Source organism: Pogona vitticeps, chromosome 5 (genome assembly GCF_051106095.1).
Source record: "Pogona vitticeps strain Pit_001003342236 chromosome 5, PviZW2.1, whole genome shotgun sequence".
Lineage (NCBI taxonomy): Eukaryota > Metazoa > Chordata > Lepidosauria > Squamata > Agamidae > Pogona > Pogona vitticeps.
In genome coordinates this window covers 17,210,119-17,238,007 of record NC_135787.1, presented here as the reverse complement: position 1 = coordinate 17,238,007, position 27,889 = coordinate 17,210,119, and the positions used below count along the sequence as shown (strand labels likewise).

The 27,889-nt window shown below is 40.8% G+C and overlaps 1 protein-coding gene across 5 annotated transcripts in view; it reads right to left on the bottom strand.

Moving 5' to 3' along the window:
• Nucleotides 1–27,889, bottom strand: part of GRID2 (glutamate ionotropic receptor delta type subunit 2) — a 963,252-nt gene that overhangs the window by 382,297 nt on the left and 553,066 nt on the right. For all 5 annotated transcript variants that reach the window (XR_012087806.2, XM_073001950.2, XM_078394565.1 and 2 more), the window contains exon 4: nt 11,937–12,142. Coding sequence is in view for 4 of the 5 variants with exons in the window: in XM_073001950.2 (XP_072858051.2) it covers nt 11,937–12,142 (206 nt within the window). In the remaining variant the exon portion in view is untranslated. The remainder of the gene's footprint in view (nt 1–11,936; nt 12,143–27,889) is intronic.

Here is a 27,889-nt window from a genome sequence, read left to right as displayed (position 1 = left end):
CTTTCTTTCTTTCTTTCTTTCTTTCTTTCTTTCTTTCCTTCTTTCCTTCTTTCTTTCTTTCTTTCTTTCTTTCTTTCTTTCTTTCTTTCTTTCTTTCTTTCTTTCTTTCTGTGTCTGTCTGTCTGTCTGTCTGTCTGTCTGTCTGTCTCTCTCTCTCTCTCTCTCTCTCTCTCTCTCTATCTATCTATCTATCTATCTATCTATCTATCTATCTGGCCAGAATCCTGCAGGTGATTTACGCATTCTTGGCAAAATAGAATGCCAACGTCCTTTTGTTTCTCATAAACCAGATTGTAACTTTTTGTCCATTCCTCCCTAGTAAGCAAACTGTCCCTGCTGTGTTTCTCAGGTTAGCTTGTGTGACTTTTGTACAACTTATCTGTCAGAATCTGACTGGTGGTTTATGCAGCTTTAGCAAAACAAATGGCCAAGCTCTCGCTGCTTAGCATAAGCCAAACTATAACCATTCCTCCTAACCCCTAGGAAGAAAGGATGGTCAGTATAGAAATCAAATAAAATAAATAAATATAACAATTAATTTGTCAGGTTCCAGGACTATAGAGGGGTGGCCCAATCTTTACCCAAGTTTCAGAATCAGATATAAAGTTAATTATTTATTATGTATGGATAGCATGCCATTAGAAGGGATTATTTAAAGGCTTGGTTTTTGTAGGAAGACATTTTCATACTTCCACTGCTTGTAAACTAGCCTGCTTCATTTTGTGATTGGTTATTGGGGGTAAATATGGACTTCATTTGTGATTGCTTAGTCACAAAGGTCTACTGGAACTATATTCTCTGGAATACTGATGTGAATTCACTAGCTGCAACATGAAAATGTATGTTATTTGTTGTAAAGCGCCCAAAGTGGCCGTGGCTGCCAGATGGGTGGTATATAAATCAAATAAATAAATCAAATAAATAAAGTTGCAATTGCACATCCTTAGCATTGGAACTACCATCTTAACTCTCTGGCACACATCCTGGTTCTTAATACTCATGACTGAACAGGTAGTCTGGGTCAGCAAATCTCCTCTCCTGCTTCTTCAGTCTCCCCCCCCCTTTCTGGTTGTGCCAGGATTTCTTTTACATCATACCTCAGTTTCCATTCATCAGGGAATCATGTCATGTGGCAAGCAACTGAGACAAATGGATTGAAAATGGGAAGGAAATCACTTAAAACGTCTAAGCATTTGAACTTGGAGGCATTTGCAGTCTGTTTCATCTGAAATTTGCACACCACATTCAATGTAAACCCTTTTAAAACTCTAATGATTTATTCTAGGATTTGAGGGAGTTTCTTTGGTTGAAAATTGGACTAAAAATTCTTTATATAAATCCCTTATATGGAATTATAAAGTTTCTCTCCTCATTATTTTCCTTCACTGAATTCCATTCGGTGTTGGCAGTGAAGTTATGAGGGAAATGTTCATGGACAAAAAGGCAGAGAAAGCTCACATACATTTTGTCAGGCAGCAGCAATGAGCAGATATTGCCAGCATATTTTATATTCATAGCAATATTACTATGTTGCTCAGTTCTGCTCTGTTTATTTGTTTCTGATTTTGCACTGGAAGTTTATTAACTTATTGTACACTGCCCTTATAGCTTTGCTGAAGGGCAGCATGAAAATGTTTAAAATGAAACAAAGTCATTATAGGACAATTACTGTTTTGCTGCAACTGTAAGTGGAAAACCAAAAACCTTCCTTGAATTTAAGTGAGTGAATTTCTTTCACAAAGTAAACTAATACAGTAAAGAACTGTCTCTACCAATTTGGGAGTAAAACCTTGCTTACATTATTCTCACAGGTGAGGAAGAAAAAAAAACACACTAAAGCACTTTTCTGGAAAACTTTGTGAGAGTTTGTGGGCATTTTTCACTCTTTAAATTTTTTTACAAAAAAATCACAAAAACAGAGATTGCATTAAAAACATGCATTTTGAAAAATATGCACATAAAATGTAAGAGCTGTAGTGTGAAATACATGTTCCCAAGACAAAAATATAGATTTTGTTTATGTAGGGAAAAACTGGTTTTTTGCTAATGTTGCTCCTATTGAAAACAAATGCAGTTTTTTTTCTCGGGTTTTTTCACCCTGCAGAAGTGACAAATCTTGCAGTGGTTGACCACTGTTTTCATGGAGTGTCCTGATTTGTTGAGAAACCCATTGAGGATGAGGAGACTTGTGGTTATTTGTTACATCGTTCTGAACAACTTATCAAGATGGGTGGAAGCTCCAGCAATAATTGTAGGGATCATGGGAAAAATATGAATTCTAATGGGACCAATAACATTCTATAAAACTGTTATAGAGTATGTGCTATGCAAACAAAAATGTTCAGGCTCAACCTCCTGGCATCTTCAGGTAAAGTTCCCTAAATCCTTGAAGAGCTAACTTCAATCACTGTAGATCAGAGAGGGAGAAAATACAACTCAACAGATCTTACTGGGTAACTAAATCAAAACAAAGTGTAACACAGTTTTAAAAGGAGAGCTGATTTAAGAATAATTTTAATTGTCTATCTGAGCATCATTATTTATTTATTTATTTATTTGATTTTTACCCCGCCCCTCTAGACCATGTCTACTCGGGGCGGCTTACAAAATAAAACAAAACAGTATAAAAATATATAAAATCATAAAATTATGGAATGCCATACCAAAAAAAAGGGGGGGGGGAATTGCCAAACTAATTTACAAGTGAAGAAAGCAACATCCAAGCCCTCTGTACTCTAAACCTTTTACTTGAGAGTTTTTTTTTAAGTCTACACTTAACAAAATTTTTAGCTTGTCTCTCTTCTGTCATCCTGCACAGAACAGCACCTTTCCTGGAAAGGACAGAAGAAATGCAAAGCTGAGCAGTACTGGTTTAACTCCTGCAGAGAGTGCTATTTTTTCCTGTGCAGGAGTCACTAGAAAGGTGCACAGAATTGGCAGTTTCCTGCGCAGATCAAAGCACAATCACCACAACAAAAGGGGGGAATGAGCTGGAAAATCTTACCAGTGGACACACAGAGTATCTTGTCACACCAAGAGAAATACTGAGAATCAGAAATCCTGTAATAATCACAAACCTATTTGCATGCAGTTCCCATGTCTAACTGTACCTGTAATCTGCATCTTGTATTTTTTGAAACCCAGCATAAATGCTAAATAAAGCAACCGAATATCGATAAGAAGAAAAAGAGAAGTCTGTTACTCAGAAGACCTTTTGTGTCTCTCATGGTGGGAACTGAATTCCTTTGACAGAGTGAATTCTGGGATAAAAGGAACTAAAGCTTTAGAACTAATGCACTAGATCCCTGCAACCAAGGCAACATTGATCTGTTAAACATCAGACTTCCTCTCCTCAGGAGTTAATAGTAGCATGTTGATCTTCTCCCTGAGTGTTCTCCTTTAAAAAAAACAAAAAAAACTTCTTTTCCTTTTTTAAATTTTTTCTTTTTCTTTTTTAAACTTTTTTTCTTTTAAAAAAACTAGGGATAGTGTAAGGGGTACAGAAGTTAAGGGGAATGGACCAAATAGGGAGGTGGAGAAGAACATAAAATATACTGTCATCCAATCCTGTTGTTTGTGTTACAATATCAAGTCCACTTTTCTCCCTTCTATAGTTTGATTGCCCTTCCAGATTTCTACTTAGAGTTATATCTTAGTTTAATTCTATGTTAAAATTCAAGCCATTCGTATAATAAATTCCATTGTTCAGTTGGCTTTTGTATTAGACACTCTTTCAACACTTCCAATAGTATATCCATCTCTGTCGCTTCCCAAATCTTCTCCAAGAACTCCTCTTGCTTCAGTATCTCCGGTTTCTTCCAGTTCTTAGCATAAAGAATTCTGGCTGCTATAACTACCGTATTTTTTGCACCATAAGACGCACTTTCCCCCCTCCAAAATGTGGGTGGGGAAGTCAGTGCGTCTAATGGTGTGAATGCAGCAATTTCGTCGCTGCTGGCCCCGTGGGGGGGAGCGTCGCAAGGGTCCGGGTGAGCCTTCCAGGACCCTTGCGAGGCTCCCCCACGCCCCCACGGGGCCAGCACAGGCGAAATCACCAGCTTCCAGGTGGGGGGAACGTTGCAAGGGTCCTGGAAGCTCACTCAGACCCTTGCGACGCTCCTCCCACCCACGCACGGGCCAGCACTGGCAAAATCGCCAGGTTCTGGGAGTGTTTTGAGGCTTCCCAAGCCTCAAAACACTCCCAGAACCTGGCGATTTTACCCCCCCCGGTCCCATGGGGGGGTGGAGGGTGGCAAGGGTCCAAGGGAGCCTCCCAGGACCCTTGCCACCCTCCCCCCACCCCCCCACGGGGCCAGCCCTGGCGAAATCGCCAGGTTCTGGGAGTGTTTGGAAGCTTGATAAGCCTCCAAACACACTCAGAAGCTGGCGATTTTAAAACCCCCCCGCTCCGTGGGGGTGGGTGGGTGGAGGGTGGCAAGGGTCCAAGGGACCCTCCCTTGGACCCATGTCACCCTCCCCCCACCCACCCCCACGGGGCCAAGGGGGGTAAAATCGCCAGCTTCTGGGAGTGTTTGGAGGCTTGGGGAGCGTCCAAACACTCCCAGAACCTGGCGATTTTACCCCCCCTGGTCCCATGGGGGGGTGGAGGGTGGCAAGGGTCCAAGAGAGCCTCCCAGGACCCTTGCCAGGCTCCCACCCACCCACCCCCATGGGGCCAGGGAGGTTAAAATCGCCAGCTTCTGGGAGTGTTTGGAGGCTTGGGGAGCCTCCAAACACTCCCAGAACCTGGCAATTTTACCCCCCCCGGGTCCCATGGGGGGGTGGGTGGAGGGTGGCAAGGGTCCAAGGGACCCTCCCTTGGACCCATGCCACCCTCCCCCCACCCACCCCCACGTGGCCAGGGGGGGGGGGTAAAATCGGGAGCTGGCGATTTTACCCCCCCTGGTCCCATGGGGGGGTGGGAGGCTCCCTTGGACCCTTGCCAGGCTCCCACCCACCCACCCCCACGGGGACAGCGGGGGCAAAATCGGGAGCTTCCAGGACCTTTTCTGAGCCTGGAAAGGCTCAGAAAAGATCCTGGAAGCTGCCTATTTTGCCCCCTCTGTCGCCCGGGGGAGGCAGGGTGAGTCTCCAAAGGGTCCTATGGTGTGTTCTAGGACTCTTTGGATACTGACCCTGCCTCCCCTGGGGGCCAGAGGGGATGAAATCACCACCTTTGGGGGCTCTTCTGAGGCTTGGGAAACTTCAGAAGAGCCCCAGAAGGTGGCGATTTCACCCCCTCTCGCCCCCGAGGGAGGCAGGGGGAGGCTCCAAAGGGTCCTGGAACACACCCTAGGACCCATGGGTGTGTTCCATAAGATGGACCTCTCCATAAGGCTCACCAAATTTTAGGAGAAGAAAGCAGATAATTTTTTCCTGTTTTCTTCTCCTAAAAATTTGGTGCGTCTTATGGAAAGGTGCGTCTTATGGAGCGAAAAATACGGTATATGTATAACTAGATATCCATCTGTTTCATCTATATTATCCGGTATAATATTCGGTAAAAACAATTCTTGATTTAGTGGAGTACAGTATTACAGAGCAATATTTTTTTGTAATGAACTATGTACTGCTATCCAATACTGCTTCACTTCTCTACAAGTCCCTCATATATGATAAAAACTCCCTCATGTGCTTTATACTTCCAACACACACTTGACACCTCTGTATAAATCTTTGACAGTTTTTTTAGTCATATATCACCTATAAAACATCTTAACATATATAAGATGTTTTATAGGTGATATATGACTCCAAAAAACTGTCAGAGATTTATACAGAGGTGTCAAGTGTGTGTTGGAAATTTTATGCTTAAAATTTACCAATTTTGTAAGCTTTATATTATTTTTTTCATATTTGCAACCAATGATCAATATCAATATTATGTCCTATATTTTGTGCCCACCTAATCATATATTCTTTTACAATCTCATCTTGCATTTTAGTTTCAAGCAGATAATCATACATTTTCATACTTTCTCGTTTGAACCCAACAAATGTTTATTAAATACCATTGGTTCTATGTAGAAGCCCTCTGTTTTGTCTTTTGTGTCCCTAGATTCTCTTTGAGATCTAGCCCAGTGGTCCCCAACCTTGGACCTCCAGATGTTCTTGGACTACAACTCCCAGAAGTCTTCACCACCACCTCTGCTGGCCAGGATTTCTGGGAGTTGAAGTCCGAGAATATCTGGAGGCCCAAGGTTGGGGACCATTGCTCTAGACCACCAGTCTAGATATATATTTTGCACTTTTAACTCTTCTTTGGACCTTAAATCACAATCCTTTTTTTAATAAATCTTGATATCTTAACAATTTCACTTCTGTTACAATAGGTTAGGCATCCTTCAGTCTCGAAAGACTATGGTGTCGTGCTCTGTATGGAGGACTTGGAACAGCGTCTAGTGTGGCTGAAGAGGCCAATTCGAGAGTGGCAATCTCTTCCACACTGAAGACAAATCCAATCTGTCCCCTGTCCAGCTCCCTAGTTTTGCTGCTTTTGTGACTTCCTCTTTGCCTCGGCCTGCTGGACAAGGGTCTCTTCAAATTGGGAGAGGCTGTGATGCACCGCCTGCCTCCAGGCTGAACGGTCAGATGTCAGGGTTTCCCATCTGTTGAGGTCTATTCCTAAGGCCTTCAGATCCCGCTTGCAGATATCCTTGTATCGCAGCTGTGGTCTCCCTCTGGGGCGATTTCCCTGCACTAATTCTCCATACAGGAGATCCTTTGGAATCCGACCATCAGCCATTCTCACGACGTGCCCAAGCCAACGTAGACGTCGCTGTTTCAGTAATGTATACATGCTGAATATTCCAGCTCGTTCTAGGACTACTCTGTTTGGAACTTTGTCCTGCCAGGTGATGCCAAAAATCCGTCAGAGGCAACACATATGGAAAGTGTTCAGCTTCCTCTCCTGACATGCACAAAGGGTCCAGGACTCACTGTTTCACCTGACTGCCTCCCTGTTACAATATTAGGCTGTATAAAGGCCTCTATAGGTGATACCCAGCTCAGGTTTCTTTTCTTTTCTTCTTCTTCTTCTTCTTCTTCTTTTTTTTTTTTTTGTATATCTGCTTTATGATCTGTAGCATTCCCCTTTATTATGTCAATGGTTCATGTTTGTTATGTATTTTTCATGTATATTCATGATGCTGAGAAGCGGAACTGAGAGAGATGTGATAAGAGGCGGAGCCTGAGAGAGGGGGATATGAGTGGCGTGAAAGAGTGGAGAAGGAGATAGAGTGTGGAGTTTGGGGAAATCTGAGAGGTGATTAGTTAGGAGTGTATTATCAAATAGAAGATTGTTGTTAATAATAAATTAACCTATTGAAGATATTCATGAATCACTATCAATTTCTGTAATCGATAAACTAAAGTTATATTTAAAAGACTTTAAAGTGTGGAACTGAATCTTCATCTTCCTGAAGTAATGGTGATTTAGTGATCACCTGGTGGCAGCAGTGTAAAAGAGGGGATTGTTTGCCTTCGAGTGCTCTAAGTCTTGATGATCAATCAAGGGGGCACGTGGGTGAACGCCACATGATCTTTTTCTCAGTTCCTAATAAGGCTCTTCTTATTTTTTGTACCATAAAAAAGCATACCAACCTAACTGTAGATCATGTCCTTCCAGCTTGAGTAGTCTATTATTATCTAAGATTAACCATTCCTTTTTCCAGACTAATACACAGGCTCTAGAATAGAATGCCCAATTTGGGAGACCCAAACCTGCTCTTAACACCCCCTGAGCGTTCTTTCTAATGTTATATCACTTCATCTCCTTCCCTAAGTCCCCATATGGCTTGCTGATTCCCACTTAACCCCTGCCAACTATTTTGGCCACCCACTGGAAGAAGCGAAGCTAGGAACTTGGCAAAAAAAATGAACCAACATGAACTGTCACTTTGGCGGTTCTTGCTCATCTCTACTCAGAACAATTATGACTTCACTGAGAAGTCCCTACATGACAAACTGGGAAGTGAGCCAATCAGGCCCCTGCAACTTTGCGTGATGACTTCAACATCATTCAAAAGGACAAAGGAGAAGGAGAGTGTTGAGAAACAAAAAGTGTGTGTGTACTCTCTGTATGCGCGGATGCATATCTAATCATCATTTATTTCTAGAATTTACAAATGTTTAGAATTTATTAGCTGAGTGGATAGCTCAGTGGTTTAGTATCTGGCTGTGAAACCAGAGGTTGGGAGTTTGATTCCCCACTGTGCCTCCTGTGAGTAGAGCCAGCCTGCGTGACCTTGGGCAAGCTGCACAATCCCCGGGGTGCCCCCAGAAGAAAGGAATAGTAAACCACTTCTGAGTATTCTCTACCTAGAAAACCTGAAAAGGGTCTTCATAAGTCAGAATTAACTTAACAGCACATCATGATGATGATGATGATGATGATGACAATGCTGATGACAATGGTGATGATTAGAAAGTATTTATTTCTATAATCCAACCATTATTTCTACACTTTCGAAATAAAATGCACCTCTCGATGATGGGAAAGATTAACCAGCTGACCCATGTGCTTATTTACTCTACTACCCAGTTACTAACTATGGATGGCCAACTTTAGGGTCTCCAATCTCCCTTCTTATAATTCTTTATCTTTAAAACAGGCTTGAGCCCTACGTCTGGTGTTAATCTCAACTGGAGGGGATACACTGAACCAAAGAATCTTGCATTACATATGAACTCGCTAATTTCCCATGGATTCAAGGTGTCTGTTTTGGTTGAAACTAACAACTAGATCCTAGGTTCCCAACCTTTGTTACTCGGATGTTTTTGAACTGCAACTCCCAGAAACCCCAGCCAGCACAGTTGGTGGTGAAGGCTTCTGGGAGTTGCAGTCCACAATTCCTGAGTAAGCCAAGGTTGAGAACCAGTGAACTAGATTTATGTCTCAGACCACACAACCTTTAAAACAGATGATACCAAATGTAGAACTGTTCTTTGATTGTCCTTCAGTGAGGGGATTCTTATCTTTAAAGTGAGGCATCTAGGTCCCTTACTGACACATCCTCAAATAGTACCATCACCACCACTTAGTATATTACAAAATATTTAGCAGAATATAAATAGTAACGTCTGGACTTAATTAAGAAGTTAATTTCTTTTAAAAAATCTATGTTCTGTAAGGAACATAAAATATAGTGCATTTGGGCTGCATTTCTGTGCACTAATTCTAAAGTATGCCATAGTGCACTATATAAATACTTAATAGTAACTGACGTTTGTATTAAAAGTGGGGCATTAAAACTAGAAACATTACATTTCACATTTCATTATACTATACAGTATTATATATATTTAGCATTCTGTACGGGCAGTTTGTTATTTCTAACTGCGTGAAATATGACAAACACAATGGAAAATGTAAATACTATAATTCTGCAAAGCATTTTAAATTGTTCCTAATGTATGCATATACAGCACAATCCTCAAACAAATGGAAATACACACTGAAAAAGCCATAATTTGGAATGAATTAGGATGCACTCCTTTACTCTAATTCTGTTTCACCTGACTGCCTCCCTTTTTTCCAAAAGTAACCTGGATATTTTACACATTTATTTATTAAGTAGTTATTCACTTCCAAGACTAGCAAAAAGAACTCATTTAAATTCTTTAATCTACAAACGCTGGGATCACAGGAAGAGCGACATTAAACACATCAATTTTGGTAGTTCAAGAGGTGACTGGGATGGAGGGAGAAAAACACACCATGCATTGTTAATAGTGGCAGTGCAAACATGGTTGGTTTCAATTTATCTCTTTTCATATTAAAAATGAATGTGATTGCCTATACAGAGCAGAAATTGCTGTTTGCATATTATTCTCACAAATGAGCAAGATACTTTTTCAAAAAAAAAAAAGCAAGGATGGAGAATGGAGGATTAATACTTGTTCTGAGCAACTCTGAGATTTCATTTTGTGAGATTTTCCCCTCTAGATTCCACCTTTAAATTCTGCCCCTCTCTATCAGCGGATGTGGCCAACCTCCAGCTCCAATCTAATGCCTGGCAAATAAGGCTATTTCCATTTACTCTCGTCCTCTCACCTGGACAGCAGCTGCCACCAATTTTCACATCATCTGACTTTCTTTTATGCCAGGTTTCATAGTTGCTAATAGCTCTGTGGACTTCATTCCCAATTGTGATATGTGTAATTTGCAACATATAGGCCCACCAGCTATAAGGGTATCATCTAATCATCGTGGAATGCAAACTAAATGGCCTTATTATTCCTTCCACAATTACAGGCAATGATTCTACAGGAAAAGACACTTGGATCAACATTTTTATTTGCAATGATTACTGGATCAATGGCTTATAGGTGTGACGAGTTTAACATTTTTATAGAAGGAGTAATTAGGTCAATTGCCACAATCTGTTTCCTGTTCCCCTGGATTTTGGTGAAATGCACTCAGTATCTCTTAGAAAACAAAAATTTTGAGCATTTTTGGAGTCTTAATGTGGGGGTATAGCTATGGACTGTAACCAGGAGCATCTGCTTTTCAAAATACACTAAAGCCCCTTTTGCTTATTTCTTTTGAATAAAAGTGATGTGAAGAACTGATGCAACCCCCATTTCCAGATCTGGCCCAAATTACACTGCTGTCTGAGGAAAAAATGAGATGACTCCTGCATTCCATGTCTAAATGCCTCTTGGATGCATAGATGAAGCTTCTTCCTGCACTAGTGATAGAACAAGATTCTACATTACGCCTGAAGGCAGCAGGCTGGCTTATGGGATGGAAAGCAGATTGTGTGTCGCACAGTGTTCTCCTCATGAGGCAGCTACCATACTCTGCCTAATAGTAGGGCTGATCCCATTGACCTTTCCTCTTCTACTAGTTTGGCTTTGTTTCTTTACATGAAGCACCGACTTCTTCAGAGAGAAAACCTGCACTAGTATGAGCCAGCAAGAGAGACACAATCAACTAGCTATTTTTTTTCCAGCTCACCAGGGGTTTGATTAAGTTTTTCTGTTTGCTGCCTATATGGAAATGCAAAAAACAGAGGGGTCACACATGCTATCAGGGCAAGAGTTCAAGGAAGAATAAGTTGAATGAGCTGGAGGGCCCTCAAACACAGCAGGACTGGCTCACACAGTTTGAAATAAGCAAAGACAGATGTACTACCAAATAGTCCCTGGGAAAATAATTAAGGACGGAGTATACTGCTATGTCTGCACTGCTCAGATGTATCTGTTTATTAACATTGAAAGTAAGTATTAATTCTTCTTTAATGATTATCAGTAGGTAGCTTTCAGTTGTGAGACCTCTCTGACTGAAACCCATTGTTTTCTGCCTAATTAAAAAGATTAGTGCTTTTACTTCCCCTGCCATTCCCAACAAAATAACCTGATATAGAGCTTGAATATAGAACTGTCAAGATAATTGTCTGGTAACCTGATATTTAAAAAGAAGCATACTAGTAAACCACAACAGTGAAATAAATGTAAAGGGATAAACTAGACAGGCTTGAAATCTGCCAAACAATAATCATGAATGCTAATGAGTTTTGAAGCAAATTATTTTATATTTTCTCAAATATAATGTTTTTATGCTCCTTTTTCATGTCAGTGGCTGAAATCCTGTTGCTTATCATTGTAAACTACATCTGTGAGGATGTGGTGAATCAGCTCCTCTGTACATTCCACTGATTCAGTGGGCCTACTCTAACTGACTTACTATGTCAAGCAATAGGATTTCAGCCAGAGAGACCCCATGGGCAAAATGTGTTCATTTTTTAAAATGTAACCACATACACAGGCACATATGTGTGTGTTTGTGTGGTTTTAGTAGTAGTAGAATAGGACACACAAAGGAACACAGATTTCTTTTTAAGTAATGAAAATGGAAAGCTTTAATAAAAAACCTCATAATTTTGGAAAGAATCTGGAGTTACAAAGAAATGTCAGCTAGTTGTCACACTTACCTCAGCTATGAAAGACTTGGCTGTTGATGGGTTCATTACCAGAATGGCTCGTCTCAAAGTATCCCTGTAACGATTGAGTTCTTCAATCCGCATGGTGGCAAAGAGCCCTGTGATCATCTTATTGATGTTGTTCTCTACCTTCTGCAGTGCTACATCCATTCCCTGCTGAGATACTTTGTCCAAAAACTCTTGTATTCCACGGATATCTGGGAACATCAAAAGCCCATCAAAATGCTAATTACCATATAGAAAGAAGACAAAACCTATTTTGGCTTATCTAAAATAAGGTATTCTGCCTCGTGTCAAGCTACCACCCCCTGAAGACCACATTAACTTAATATTCATTGGAACTGCTCCTCAGATAGCTCATGACATGTCCTAAAGGCCTAATTTGTGAGAAGGAATTTTAAGGTATTAGTTCATTTTGAAAAGAGCCATTTAAAAATGGGATTTAATTATTCCTGGTTGCCTTCTTCTTTTCCTCATCTCATTGTTCCAGACTCTGACTAACCCTGTGGTGCTCAGAAAACAGCTTCTCATTAAGCAACACCTGCAGAGAAGAGGGCAATAAGTTATCAAAATGCGTCCTACAAGTGATTTCTATTTTGTTGGATGGAGTCTGGAAATCACATTGGAACAACAATATACCTGTCTGTCATCAGGGGAAAAGAAAGACTACTGCTTACTAAAATGAAAATTTAGCAAAAGTGGCACCCATTTCTAAAACAGATGTAACAGAAACCTATTATGTGTGCAGCTAGTGGCACCCATACAAATCTGATTTAAGTATATCCTGGAGTTTATGGCAGGAAGAGAGACTGCCGACCTGAATCTGGAGTGAGAAAGAGGGATCCAGTATCATATGACTCCCTGTAAACAATCAGTGAGAAGAAAAACTTGAAGAGACAAGGTGATGGTCTAAGTTTCAAGAGACAAGGTGATGGTCTTTGAGCGTCTCTCACCATCTCATTGTCATCTGTATCTTAAACCCCTTTGGCTTAGCCCCATGCAAACTTTTGCTATAGAATTAACTCATCACAAATGTACATTCTGGGCTGCTGTCTTCTCGAGGCTGACAAGGGCTCTTTTTTTTTTTTGGTTTGGTGCCAGTGATCACATCCATGTAGGAAGAGGCACGACTTTTAATAAAAAAGATAAGAGACAGTAAAAAGCTGAAAGGATAAGCAATAAAACATCATAGTCAAACTTCATGCCCCTTCTGTGCACTGGGAGCCCCTGAAGAACAGCAGTGACAGACAGCTAGAAATCAGTTGTGCAACACCCTCCGGAGTCTAGACTTTGCTGGAGCTAATCAGTGCCCCAAATTCCTAGCTCTGACACACCTTTTCAGACAGTGCACCTGTTCATTAACACATCTCTACGAGTTCATTAACATATCTGAGATGTTGGCCATCTCGTATTTATAGTTCACTAATTGGAAAAATGATAACAAAGCATATATATGTCTAATGAGCAAAATGATAACCAAACCAGACATAAAAAGACAACATTTCTGAGGACAGTCTGACCTGGTTTCTACTTAAAACCTGTGACCTTCTTACCTCAGAACATCTGGGGTAAACAACTTGATCACTTGGCCAGCTAAGATTGGCTTCCAGCACTTGAGTTCTTTCTCTTAGTAAAATCTAGTAACCTCTGATGCCTTTCCCATGTCCAGAAGTATCTTAGACATTTTGCAGCATCTTAAGCATTGGACACAGCGAGACAGATTTCTTCATATCACATTAGACTTCATTGCCATTCTTCTGCTTGGGCAGTATAATGGCCTCTGGGAAGTGAGGGGTCAAGAGTGAAAGGGTAAGTCTTTTCTTCTTCTTTCTGCAGTCTTGCTAATGAGTAATTTCATATCAAAGTAAGCCTCTCTTGTCACTAATGGAGGCTTCCCTTGAAATATAAATAGTGCTTTCAATGAGACAATTCAGGAGGGCAGCGGTAGAAAAAGGGTTGAAATTGTCGTTCTTCCCACCCCTAAGTCCAGGTTTCCTATGCACAGCAAAAACATGGACTTTAAATACCCAATGTCATATGTATTTCCCTTAATTTTGAAGGCTATTCCTTCCTTTATGGTCTTCTCCTCCTCTCCTAAATCTTTCCATTTCTGGCATATTCAGAGATGCAGTTTATAGAACCTGCTCAGAAAATCATGCATGGTCTATGAAGTGAGTCTATATGAAAATGAAAGCAAAATAAACTTCAGCAAAACCCTAGAAAATTTCTGATTGTTGAAATTGCCTTTAAAAACGGCCTTATCGGATCAGGCAAAAGACACATTAGTCAAAAAGATCTATAGCAGGACCTGCATTCAGTGGCCCTCCCACTCATGTTCCCCAGCAAATGATGTTTAGAACCACATGAGCAATATATAGGCAATTATGGATAGATTTATATGTTTCGTGGAGTTGCTTTACCTGGAAGTCAATGGCTATGAGCAACTATCTAATAGCAGCAAATTCTATATTTTACCTGTGTGCTATGTGAAGAAATATAGCATGTACCCTGAAAATATTTAGGAAAAGGGAAAAACTTTTTATATCAGGGTTAGTCAAATTGTGGGCTGTGAGCTGTGGTCCCAAAACCCTCATTTTAGCCCACACCGCCCCAAGAAGAAACCAAATTTAAATTTGTGACTGTAGTGTGCTTTGTAAAGAGAAAACTTCCCACCCCTTTTGATTTTTAAAAATGGATGTAATATGTTAATAATCTAGCAGAAATAAAAGCGGATTTGGATTCCCTCACCTCCGGCAAGGAACCTGGAAAGGATAACATCCCTGCTGAAGTGCTGTAAAGAGATCATCACCACCGAGCTGTATGAAATCTTTTGTCTTTGCTGGAGGGAAAGTGGAGTACCACAGGACATGAAGGATGTAAAAATCATCACATTGTATAAGAACAAAGGAGACAGGGGCAACTGCAATAACTACCATGGCATCTCTGTTCTCAGCATTGTAAAGAAGCTGCTTGCCCGTGTTGTGCTGAAGAAATCCAGCTGCTTGTAGACAGAGTCTATCCAGAATCACAGTGTGAATTTCGAGCTAACAGATCCAGTACTGACATGGTATTTTCCCTCACATAGTTGCAGGAGAAATGTAGGGAACAACAACAACCACTCTTAGTGGCCTTCATAGACCTTACAAAAGCATTTGACTTGGTTAGCAGGGATGGCCTTTTTAAAATACTTCCCAAGACCGGATGTCCATCTCGACTTCTTAACATCATCAGGTCCTTTCATGAGGAAATGAAGGGCACTGTAGTTTTTGATGGCTCAACATCAGAGCCCTTTGACATCCGAAGCAGAGTGAAACATGGCTGTGTCCTTGCACCAACCCTTTTTGGGATCTTTTTTGCTGTCATACTGAAGCACGCCTTTGGAACTGCAACAGAAGGTGTCTATCTCTGGACTAGATCAGATGGGAAGCTCTTTAATCTCTCTAGATTGAGAGCAAAGACCAAAGTCTAGCTGAAATGCATGTGGGACTTCCTCTTCACTGATGATGCAGCTGTTGTTGCCCATTCTGCTGAGGATCTCCAACAACTCATGAATCACTTTAGCAAGGCCTGCCAAGACTTTGGATAAACAATCAGCCCGAAGAAAACACAAGTCATGGGCCAGGGTATGGACTCATCTCCCTCTATTACCATCTCTACACAAGAATTGGAGGTTGTTCATGACTTTGTGTACCTTGGCTCAATGATCTCTGACACTTTCTCCCTAGATGTCAAGCTGGATAAACGCACTGGCAAAGCACTTACCACATTCTCTGGACTCACAAAGAGAGTATGGCTTAATAAGAAGCTGATGGCATATATCAAGATCCAAGTCTATAGAGCCTGTGTCCTGAGCACACTTCTGTACTGTAATGAGTCCTGGACCCTTTGTGCAAGGCAAGAGAGGAAGGTGAACATGTTCCATATGCGTTATCCCCAATGCATTTTGGTATCACCTGGCAGCACATAGTTCCAAATAGAGTAGTCCTAGAATGAGCTGGAATTTTTAGCATGTATACATTACTGAAACAGCGATGTCTACATTGGCTTGGGCATGTTGTGAGAATGGCTGATGGTTGGATTCCAAAACATTAACTGTATGGAGAATTAGTGCAGGGAAATCGCCCCAGTAGGAGACCACAGCTGCTATACAAGGACATCTGCAAGTGGGATCTGAAGGCCTTAGGAATGGATCTCAACAGATGGGAAACCCTGACCTCTGAGCATTCAGCCTGGAGGCAGGCGGTGCAGCATGGCCTCTCCCAATTTGAAGAGACACTTGTCCAGCAGGCTGAGGGAAAGAGGCAGTCACGAAAGCAGCAAAATCGGGGAGCTGGACAGATGACAGATTGTGTTTGTCTTCAGTGTGGAAGGGATTGTCACTCTCAAATTGGCCTCCTCAGCCACACCACACGCTGTTCCAAGTCCTCCATACAGAGCACGTTACCATAGTCTCTCGAGACTGAAGGATGCCTAATCTTGATTTGCCATGTTTCAATCCAGTTGGGAGATTTCTGTCCCTCAGCAATTTGGGACCAGCACTCACTTGTGACTTGCTGGAGATCGTTTGAGTATCACTTCTCTTCCTCTTTCTGAAGGTGTTGGGAAACTATCGGGGACTCAGAAACTATGTCAGGAACTGAGAAACTCTGCTTCGCTTGTAATGACTACTGATTGCCAATTATTCTCCTATTATTAAACCACAATCATTCTCCAATTATTAAAACAGAATTGGTAAGAATGAATTTGTGACTTACAGTAAACTGTAATGAATGAATATTTAATGGATTTATATAAATATATTCAGTGGATTTTGAATACATACATGTAATGAACTTTAAATAGATTCACGTTTAAATGGATTTTAAATGCATTTACTTCATGGATTTTAAATAAAGTAATGATATATGATAGTGCATTGACATCAAAAAGTGAAGTTTCAGCTTATTATTTTCACTTTCACTTGGCACATGCCCCTTTAAGAAGTATAGCTCCTCCTGGGGAGCCCTCCTGAAAAATGACCTCACCCTGACCACACAGGTATTGCCTACCCTGATTTATATGATCTGAAGAGAAACCAGGAAATGATTTTTACAAAACTTGATTCATATTTATCACCTGTGAAATTCAACTAATAGTGCCTTTTCACCACCTACAACATGATTTTTCTAACTCTTCCTGACTACATTTAACTTTGACTCTTTTATCATACAACTCTATCAAGGTCAATGAAGTATTTGTTGATTTTTTGTGTGCTGTCATATGCTTCATGTTTATTGAATTTATTTTATTTTAACGTTAGCATTAAATGATGATGTCCTGAACTATTGATCTTTCCTTTTTATTTACATACACAATGAGGATAATTCTTAGCTGACACGGTACTACATTGACATCTGGTCAATGTCTTGTGTAGAAGGAGTACCTGAGAACACAGGATTTCTTCTGTAGACATGTTGCTATAGAAAGGTTTTGTTCAATGTGGAAAGCTTAAAGGCTATGACTTTAGGCATTTGTACATTATTAACCTCTATAACCTACTAATCCAATTTTTAAATCAAATATAAGAATGAACCAGAAACTAAGGAAGAGTGGACTTTGTTATAGGAATTAAGAAATGTAACTACTATAACGAGAACAGGAGTGGTCATCAAATGGTCTGTGAGCCAACATGTGGCTCCATGGGAAATGTTATAGTTCTCAGAGCTGCCCCAGGGCCCCTTCCAAGCTTAAAAACCCTCCCTCTCACCCCCATATCCTCTTTCCAGGAGCAGCAGATTTCACTTTGGGGATGGAGGAATCTCTTGAAAATGTCCACCCACGGGTTAAAAGAGAAAGAGAGAGAGGAAGAAAGTTCCATCTGAGCATTAAACTTTTTTGGAGAGGAAGGAAATGGCTAAAAATAGCCATTTCTCAGCCCAGTGTAGCCTGTTTTTGGGAGCTGAGGCAAAATTTGGACCCTAAGTGCCCTGGGATCATCCATCTTTGATTTAGACAGATACTTTAGCAAATTTCAAGTAGTACTAAACATTGAATAATGGCTTAATCCTGCTAAAGTGCATGCTCCTTCTAAAAATATACTTCCAAAAGATAAGTCAGTGATGCTTAATTGCAGCTCCTATTTAATGTCTAAATCAGGGAAATTAAATTCAGTCTAATCAGTGCTGTTAGAGGTCTTTTTGGCACTTCAAGGCCAATTTAAGAAGCAACACAATTATGTGAACTGCTACAAATGTGCCTGATTTTAAGTGCACCATAAAAAATACATGCTCTTGCTTTAACCCCTGAAACATATAGGTGCACATGGTTACTCTTGCATTCCTGGGAAGTTATCACAAAGTTTGAAATAATTTTTCAGATAAGAAATAAAGAGTGGAGGAATCAAGCAGAAACTTCAGTATTTTGAGGTGATATATGGTGCCTCAGACACACCTTATACAGAGAATGTAATGCATTCCCTTGAGAAAAGATGGAGCCTGAGAAACATAAATTCTATCCAGGTGTGATTCTGCTTTCCAAGTTAATTTGAAAGCATGAGCATAAGGAGTGCACTAAGTCTGCCCCTTTCCTGTAACCATCTCCAAGAAAAGATAGTCTGAAGAGGAAACAGTCTATTGCACATGGAACATCTTCACATGATCAGTAACCCTGAAATGTCAGTGTCTCCAATTGCAGGGAGAGATTCCAAGTACAACAAAAGCTTTCCTCTCCAGCCCTTCCCAGTCTCCACAGAGACAGCAACAGAGGTGAGACAGGGTAGAATTTTCTCTCCCTGATTATGCTTTCAAATTAAACATTTTCTTTTTTTAAAAAAAATGCAAGAGGGCTTTAGTTAACCAAGGATCAGATGCAAAAGCTCAGCTAAATATGGACGGTCCTGTTTTCTTTGGGAACTGTCCAGGGTGCTGAAGCCTTTAACTGTTCTACATACTCTGTGAAAGAGAATAGGCAGCATGTCTTCAAATTAGAGTATACCACCATATTCAGCACAGTAAGGATCATGTGAACTGAGGAGCCAATAGGGTTTTATTTGACCTTGTTTCATTTCTGACCCTCGCTCAGTTCCTCTGTTTTTTGTTACTGTGGGCACGCTGAACTGCTGAGCAACTTTTGGATCTACCCACAGATAGAGGGTAAGGGGTTATATCAGATCTCCCCCTCCCATTCCTTTATCATGCACTGCCAGGACCTATGTTCCAGGTGGTCTTTGTGGGGTACAATTTTTTCCAAGGAATTTTGTAGTGACTTTCTGGTTTAAATAGCCAAATTGGCTTACAAAGTGCCAAGAAAAGGTAAATTTTTGTTTTTTGGGGGCTATAATCTCCACAGGCCATACTAATATGGGCTTCTGGGAATTCCCATTAAAAAAACCCCACAACATTTCTGTCATAATATATTTCTATATTTCTGAGACAATCAAATTTGGTCTGTCAGGATAGAATAGGGGAAAAAAATTTATTGAATTCCTTCTCATTGTTCTCACTAGGAATGAAAAGAATAATTGGTAAATATCTTATTCTTGTTCATTCTTATCAACACAAGAACTAGAGATGGCCACAAACTAAAAAACAAACAAGGAAGCACATTAAAAATCACTGACTGGTTCAGGTCAGTTCAGGTTTGTCAAAACTGATGAAATTGAACTGATCTGAACCACAAACTTTTAAATGATGTAACAAACTTCCAAACACATAACCTGCCCCATCCCATTCCTACTGCCCCCCTGTTGTCTCCCTACCTGGTCCTGGTGCCTCTTCCTCTTCATCCTCCACCATCTTGAGACACAGCAGGCCTGGCTTCCCTTCCAAGAACTGGGCCTACTGTCTCTGTGCATGTCCCCATCTACAGTATTAGCTGACTGGTGGGTGCATGCACAGAGACTGTAGGACCAACTACTGGAAAGGAAGCTCATTCAAGATAGCAGCAGTAGAGGAGGAAGAGGCAACAGGACAGGTAGGAAGGTGACAGGGGCAGTGGGCAGGCTGTGGGGCTGCAAATGGGTGATCCAGTGCTGCACGGTGCCAGATCATCCATTTGCAGTGATGGAGGAGGAAGAGGAGGCAGCAGGATCAGGTAGTGAGGTGATGGTGGCTGTGGGCAGGGGGTAGACTGTGGGGGTGGGGGTTCAATTTCCCCTCCTCCAGGCATGAACTTGTTAAAAAACTTTCATGGTTCATTTTTTTAAAAGTTCAGATGATTTGCAATTCTTGGTTGGTGGGTAACCACGAATCACCATTTTTGTGGTTTGTCCCAATCTTTAGTATTAACTTGTGGAAATTGTGCCAGTTATGTAATTTATGCAGCTTGTGTAAAACTATGAAGCTGGTAGCACAAGAAAGCCTCATTCCACAGGACGAGGAATAAAATATTGATATTCCTTCATACTGCTTCTGAGGCTGGGACAAACAAGAAATAACATCCTCCAAGTCTTTTGTGCAAAAAGCCAAAAACCAACCCAAAACAAAACAATACAAACCTGGACAATTCTTCAACAGAACATTATTTTGCCATCCTTTCTGGTGCAGGGGAAGAAGTTACAGTTCATGTGCAAATTCACTCTCATGTACAAGGTTGAGACAAATGAGGATGTACATGCCTATGTTGACTAGTGAGGATCTAACTCATCAAACCTAATACTGTACAAGCAATAATTCACCTTGGACAAATATCCTGACATTCTATCCATACCAAGAGATAGATGAGGGCTATATAAACACACAGTGCATTTTAGTGTGACCTCCTCCTCAGAAGATCTACCACTGGATAGTGGCCTTGAAAATCTGCACCAAAACAGTACGGTCCCATGGTTGACAGTAATCATTCATTCTTTTAGGATAGTTATTTTCTTGCTGATAAAGTCAAAGTCAGCCAAGAGAGCATGGGATTCAGCCAATCTATCACCAGTCAAGAAAAAATGGGTAAGTAATGATAGTGCATCAGAAGCTGTAAGGCTGCAGTGTGTTCATCCAAACTTGTGAAAAATGAGTACACGATTCCCCAGTGGATATGTCAGGATTCGCAAGAAATCATTTGACCCTCTCCAGAGGAGAAGCTAGAAAAGATTATGTTCCTGATAAGGAGAATAAAACAAAGCCAGAATCTCTCCAGGTTTTACAAAGCTTAATGAAAAACTAGAAAATAAATAAACTGTAGGTAACAGAAAATCCATAATTAACTGCTGAGCCCACAGTAATTCAAATGCATTATTGTCCAACCATACATACAAAATGTCACCTTATCAAAGTACGCAGTGCTTTTGATAGGTGTTGTTTGAGTTTAATAACTTTCAAATAGTGAGCAGTGCAGAGACAAAAATGAAAACACAAGACTCAGATGTGTTCCCTTCACCACCAGAACTGTATTTACAAAATATTCATCCATATATACACCTCTTCAGAATTGGCAGAGCAGAAATGGTAATCACAGTCCAGTGCAGTCCAATAATCCAGAATGTTGACTGACAAAGTGACATGCTGCTTCTCTATGAATATCTCAACAACATAGGTTTGTTAACTGCCCACCTATATACCTGTGTATGATGCAACATTTACTCAGCAAATTGAGCATTGCACATGTGTAGCCATGTCACCTGTCCTGGCTAGAGGCCAACTAGAATGACTCAGTGTTTCTTCCTTTGCTTAATCATTCTCCCATAATTCAGACAATTCCATATTTCTCTGTCATATGTTAATACACCTTGTACCATGCAATTTTGTTCTTGCGTCCTTCCAAAAATATAAAATGATTCAGTTAAAGGGAATAATAATATTATTATTATTCAAGGGGATTCTCACCACTGCTGTTTAACATCTCACTAATCCCCATGTCAATAATATTAAATAAAACTTGATTGGGCTACCATATTTCAGAACAAGTAGGGGGGGAAATCAATCATCTGTTAGATGACCTAAAGTAAAGTAAAGGTAAAGGTTCCCCTTGACAATTTTTGTCCAGTCGTGTCCGACTCTAGGGGGCGGCGCTCATCCCGCTCTTCAAGCCATAGAGCCAGCGTTTTGTCCAAAGACAATCTTTCCGTGGTCACATGGCCAGTGTGATTTAGACACGGAACGCTGTTTACCTTCCCACCGAGATGGTACCTATTTATCTACTCGCATTTGCATGCTTTCGAACCGCTAGGTTGGCGGAAGCTGGGACAAGCGACGGACGCTCACTCCGTCGCGTGGATTCGATCTTACGACTGCTTGGTCTTCTGACCCTGCAGCACAGGCTTCTGCGGTTTAGCCCACAGCGCCACCATGTCCCCTAAAACTATGTGCAAAAGTTTCCACTGTGACATAGAATCACTGCTAAACACAGAGCAATTATTTAGTGAAGATATTCAAATGAAATTTACAAATGACAAATGTGCAGCTCTGTCTATACAATATGCAAAGATACAAAAACTAGATGGAATAGAGTTAAAAATTGGTGACAGTATAAAATCACTATCAAGTGATGAAAATTATATATACTGTGAAATACCGAAAGCAGATAACATCCTGCACACAAAAGTTAAAGAACTGTCAGAAAGGGAATACATCAAAAGACTGCTGGAAATCTTAAAATCAAAATTAAATGATGGAACTACAATAAAAGGCATAAGCACATGGGTCGTTCCAGTAATTAGATAGCCAGCTGGAAAAATAGATTGGACCCAAAATGAATTAAAAGAATTAGATTGAAAAACACAGAAACTAATGAATATGCATCATGCACTAAATCCAAAAAGTGATGTGGACAAATTACATTTACCATGAAAAATTGGAGGCTGTGGATTACTGCAAATACAGCAGGTAGTAGAGGACGAAAAAAAGAAGCCTAAATGATTATATCAGTACAAGTCAAGAAAAAATTATTTAAGGTGCTGAAAACAGAATATTTTGAAACAACCCCTGAGAAATATTGATGGAAAGCATGATAGTAATTCAATATGGGCATAGCTAAAACTGAAGAGCATTAAAAAAGAAATCAAAGACTAGATTTTGCTGTACAAGAACAAGCACTCCAAACCAATGTGATGAAAGCTAAAATTCACGGAATTAGTGCGAACAGCAAATGTCCACTCTGCCAAAAAAAAGATGAAACGGTGTCACAACTAGAGATATAGGACCAAGTGCCAAAATGGTGATTCATCTTGGTTCATGTTTCCTAAAGGTTGATGAATCACAAACCACAAATTTCCCTGGGTGAACCAATGAGCCATGAATCGGTGTTGGTTCGTCTCTTCTCTTTTTTTGGAAAGCTGCGCCTCCACAGCCTGCCCCTCCATCTCTGCCCCTGTCACTTCCATACCTTGTCCTGCTGCCGCCGCCTCCTCCGTCACTACTGCCTCCACCAGAATGGAAGCTAGGATGCTGGACCAGCAATTTCTGTTCCACCAGTCTAGCTTCCATTCCATTACAAACAGTGTATGGGGGGGGGGGTCCCCTTTGGGCTTCCTGTGTGAATCAGCTGATCCACATGGGCATAGAAAGATAGGGAAAGCCTACCGAAGGGAAACACACACCCCAGCTGTCTTTGCAAACAGGGGAATAGAAAGATAAGGGAAGCCTATCCTAAGGGAAACCTCCCATCCTAGCTGTCTTTGCGGCGGTGGGGGAAGGTGATTCCCTTCTAGCAGGCCTGCCCTGTCTGTCTATGCCCTATGGATCAGCTGATCCACAGCAGCATAGGCAGAGGCTAGAGATGGGGATGAACTGATGAATATAAAAGGTGTATATTCGTTCCTTCATAATCATCAGGGTCTCCAGATCTCATAAATAGGAAGGAACGAATATTCAATGAATCAGCGCTATTCAACAAATATCACAATTCATTTTTATCTTGGTCCCCGTGTCTAGTCACAACTCATCTGCAAATATCCAAACATTGCACAAACAGACTGCAAAATTAGACATGGCAGAGTGGCAAAACTAGTGCACTGGGCATTATGCAAAAAGTATAACTTGCCAGCCTCCAAAAACCCATGGGAACATCAGGTAGAAAAGCTGTCAGAAAATGATGAAGTCAAATCTTGTGAGATATTCGGATCCTGACTGATAGACCCCATAGACTCCTTGAACATAATACACCAGACATAATAGTAACAAAATGAAGAAATGTCTGGATCATTGACGTTGCAATTCCAGGGGTTGACAAAGTTGAAAATAAAGAATGGGAAAAACTAACAAAATACAGAAAGCTGGCAATCAAAACATCTCACTTGTGGGTGAAACACACTTCGCTGGTCTCCATAGTTATCCGGGTTTTGGCAACAATATCAAGAAACTTCACACAATATTATAATCAGTTGCAGATTTCAGAAATAACATCATCAGAACTACAAAAAAATGGCAATATTAGGAACACCATATCTACTGTGCCAATATTTAACAGATACCTAGGTTTTTGGTTAAAACTTGTATCTGTTATGTAATAGCAGTCGGTGTATTTATAATGTTGATTGGCTGTGTCTGGTATTTTTGAATAATAATAATAATAGTGTGCCATCAAGTCAGTTCTGAGTTATGGTGACTCTTTTTAAAGTTTTCTAGGTAGAGAGTACTCAAAAGTGGGGGCATCCTGAGTTTGTGGAGCTTGCCCAAGGCCACACAAGCTGGCTCTTATATCTGGAGGCACAATGGGGAATTGAACTCCCAACCTCTGGCTCCTCGGCCAGACACCTCACTCACTGAGCTATCTAACACACTTCAAAAATATTCATTGAGCGATCAAACAAAAGGCTGCTTTGTTTCCACTGCTGATGAGGAAAGCCTCTGCGTTAACAAATGAGCCTGCCCAAATCCATATCAACAGTGCTTTGTGAGCCTACTGCAGCCATCCTTCTTTGCATAGTGATACCTGCAGTAGCAGAGGCTCAGTTTGCAAAAATGAATAGCTCATTGCTCTAGCTTAGTTCAAATAGATTAGGAGAAAATTCCATTCTCTGGACAAAATGCTGCACTTGCTGCCAGTAGTCTTCGGAGAACATTAACAATAGTGCTTAAAACAATCAGAGGTTGAAGCTCACTGAGGACCCACCTTCATCTTTGGCTTGTGCTGCAGCAATTCCATTCATTCTTTTTATTGTATTATAAATGATGGTATTAATCACTTTGTTCAGCTGCATCAGTTCAGAGTGTTTCTCAGTTTTAAATATACCGTGAAAATATAAAAGGAAAAAGAAAGAAAGCAGCCAAAAAAACAAAACAAAACAAAACAAACAAAACCTGGTACTGCTAATGACAAAGAAAACAATCACATAAAGATGAAATATGTTGTGGAAGAAACTTCTGGGAAACAGCATGAGAGAAAAGACAATTTGCATGGGTTCTGATTGATTCCACCCACTTTTCTACTGTTGGTACCGTTTCCCTGAAAATAAGACCTAACTTGAAAATAAGCCCTAGCATGATTTTTCAGGATGCTCGTAGTATAAGCCCTATCCCAAAAATAAGCCCCAGTTAAGTGAAGCCCCACCCTCCACCATTGTATAGCAACCAGACGATGACATGACTGTATTTGAATAAATGTAGATTGTTGTACATAAAAAATTAAACATCCCCTGAAAATAAGCCCTACTGCATTTATTGGAGCAAAAATTAATATAAGACCGTGTCTTATTTTGGGGAAACACGGTAGTACCTTTGCTGCTCATTCCACAGAAGACAACATCCTGAAAACCCACAATTATCGTGCCACTCCTCATGAGGCTGCAATAACAGAATTCTCAGATCATGGGCACACCTTTGTGCCCATGGAACTGTGATGACAGATAGTACAAGAATACTTAACTTCTGTTCGTTTCACGATAAGATTTTTGTTTAGTCGTTAAGTCGTGTCCGACTCTTCGTGACCCCATGGACCAGAGCACACCAGGCCCTCCTGTCTTCCACTGCCTCCCGGAGTTGGGTCAAATTCATGTTGATTGCTTCGATGACACTGTCCAACCATCATATCCTCTGTCGTCCCCTTCTCCTCTTGCCTTCACACTTTCCCAACATCAGGGTCTTTTCCAAGGAGTCTTCTCTTCTCATGAGATGGCCAAAGTATTGGAGCCTCAGCTTCAGGATCTGTCCTTCCAGTGAGCACTCAAGGTTGATTTCCTTCAAAATGGATAGGTCTCTCCTCTTTGCAGTACAGGGGACTCTCAAGAGTCTCCTCCAGCACCACGTTAAGATAGTGGTTTCCCAACATTTTGGCCTCATGGCTCCCTTCATTTTCTAACCACTGACCATGGCTCCTCTTGCTCTGAGGGGCCATTGGGGCTCTCTCACACCAGAATCAGGATCTCGAGCCCCCTCCTAGTCATCCCATCTCCTCCCCCCAATATCACCGAGAGCCCACCTCCTTCCAAGTCCTGACACAAGAAACTCTTGAGGCTACCCACAAGCACTTCCACTGAGGACCACAGAGGTGGAGAAAAGAGGCAGGTACATGACCTCAATGTCCTGTTCCTGTTAGACATAGAGCTATGAAAACTATAGAGGAGCTGTTAAAAGAGCTATGAAGAGTTCCTCTATAGCCTTCATAGCTCTATATTAATTTTTTTGCTTTATCTTACTCAGCTTACTTTATTATTCTTACTAAAGTATTATTATACTATTAGCACTCTCTGTGTGTGCGTGTGTGTGTGTGATTACGGAGAGATGTTTGTTGTATGGGCTTTGAGTAGATAGGTTACACAATTAGGGTGTTAGGGCCTGTCTTTCTTTCCCTCATTAATTCTTCCCCGATTTCTTTTGATATTTTTGGTATAGTTGTGCAAATACAAATGATTCTCTGCTGGTTTTAGTGCCACAGAGTGCCTGGACTCTCGTACACCTGAGAATGTATAAGTCATGTGGCCAGCCCTTCATTAATTAGTAGAACTTACGTGACGTATGCAGGTGTAAGTTTTCAGTTGGATTCTGGTCTTTGATTAAGGTCTACTACATCCCAAAATTTATGGCACTGCAGAGCACCCTCCTGGTCATACCCATGGCTGTATCTCTCCCATTTGCAACAGTGTGGTGACAAGATAAGTGAGGATTTACATCCCTATTCCTCTTGCTCTTCAACAAATCTTTTGAAGTATATCCAGACCCCCAAAAATGTTGTTGCATCTTGGAGACTACTTATTATTTTTCCATGTCAGTTTTTTAGATCTGTTTCTTCAGACACTGGAGTGAAATAAAACCAGCAGTTATATACAGGGTGTTGGTAAATGGATTAACAGGCTATCAATAACACTATTGATAACAAGTAAATAAGAGTAAGAATGGAAATTGCACGCATTTCCTATGAGATGCAAATTAACAGGAGCCTCAGGTAAATGTCAATTTTTGGAGAGTCCATTACTCTTTAGAATCATGCAGCAGTTGATCAATTGAAAGAGTCAACATCTGCTTCTGGTGAAGGGTCTATCCCACAGACAAGGTTGAAAGGAGAACTGTTTATTAACATATATAATGAACTAAGAATCTCTGGTCATTCTTTTGACATGTGCTGGAACTTATGCACATACTGTATCTTATACCAGCTGTCTCTCTTTCCAGTTTCATTTTGTTGTAATTTTTCTCTACTATAGTCATTTGCAGGTCCCGGGTGTCCAGGGAGACAGAAATGTCCATTAATTCTTTTACACAGACATTCTCCTGTTTGTCCTATATAGAGTGAGGTGGGCATTGCTGGCAAAGAATGACACAGATCGCATTAGCAGATGAATTATTTAACAAGCCCCTGATGTTGTGGGTGACATTGCTGGGGCCTGCAATTGTGTTGTCAGAATAGATGTGGGTACAGAGTTTCCATCTGGGTTTGTGGCAGGGTCTGCAGATCATTTTTGCATCCATGTTGTGCAGTCTGTTGTGAGTCAGTAGTTATACAGGCTGGCTACCAAAGGCTTGGGAAACTGGCATGTTGTTGTTCATAATGGGTTGTAGATTATTGATGATGCATGGGAGTGGTTTCAGTTGTGAGATGAAGGT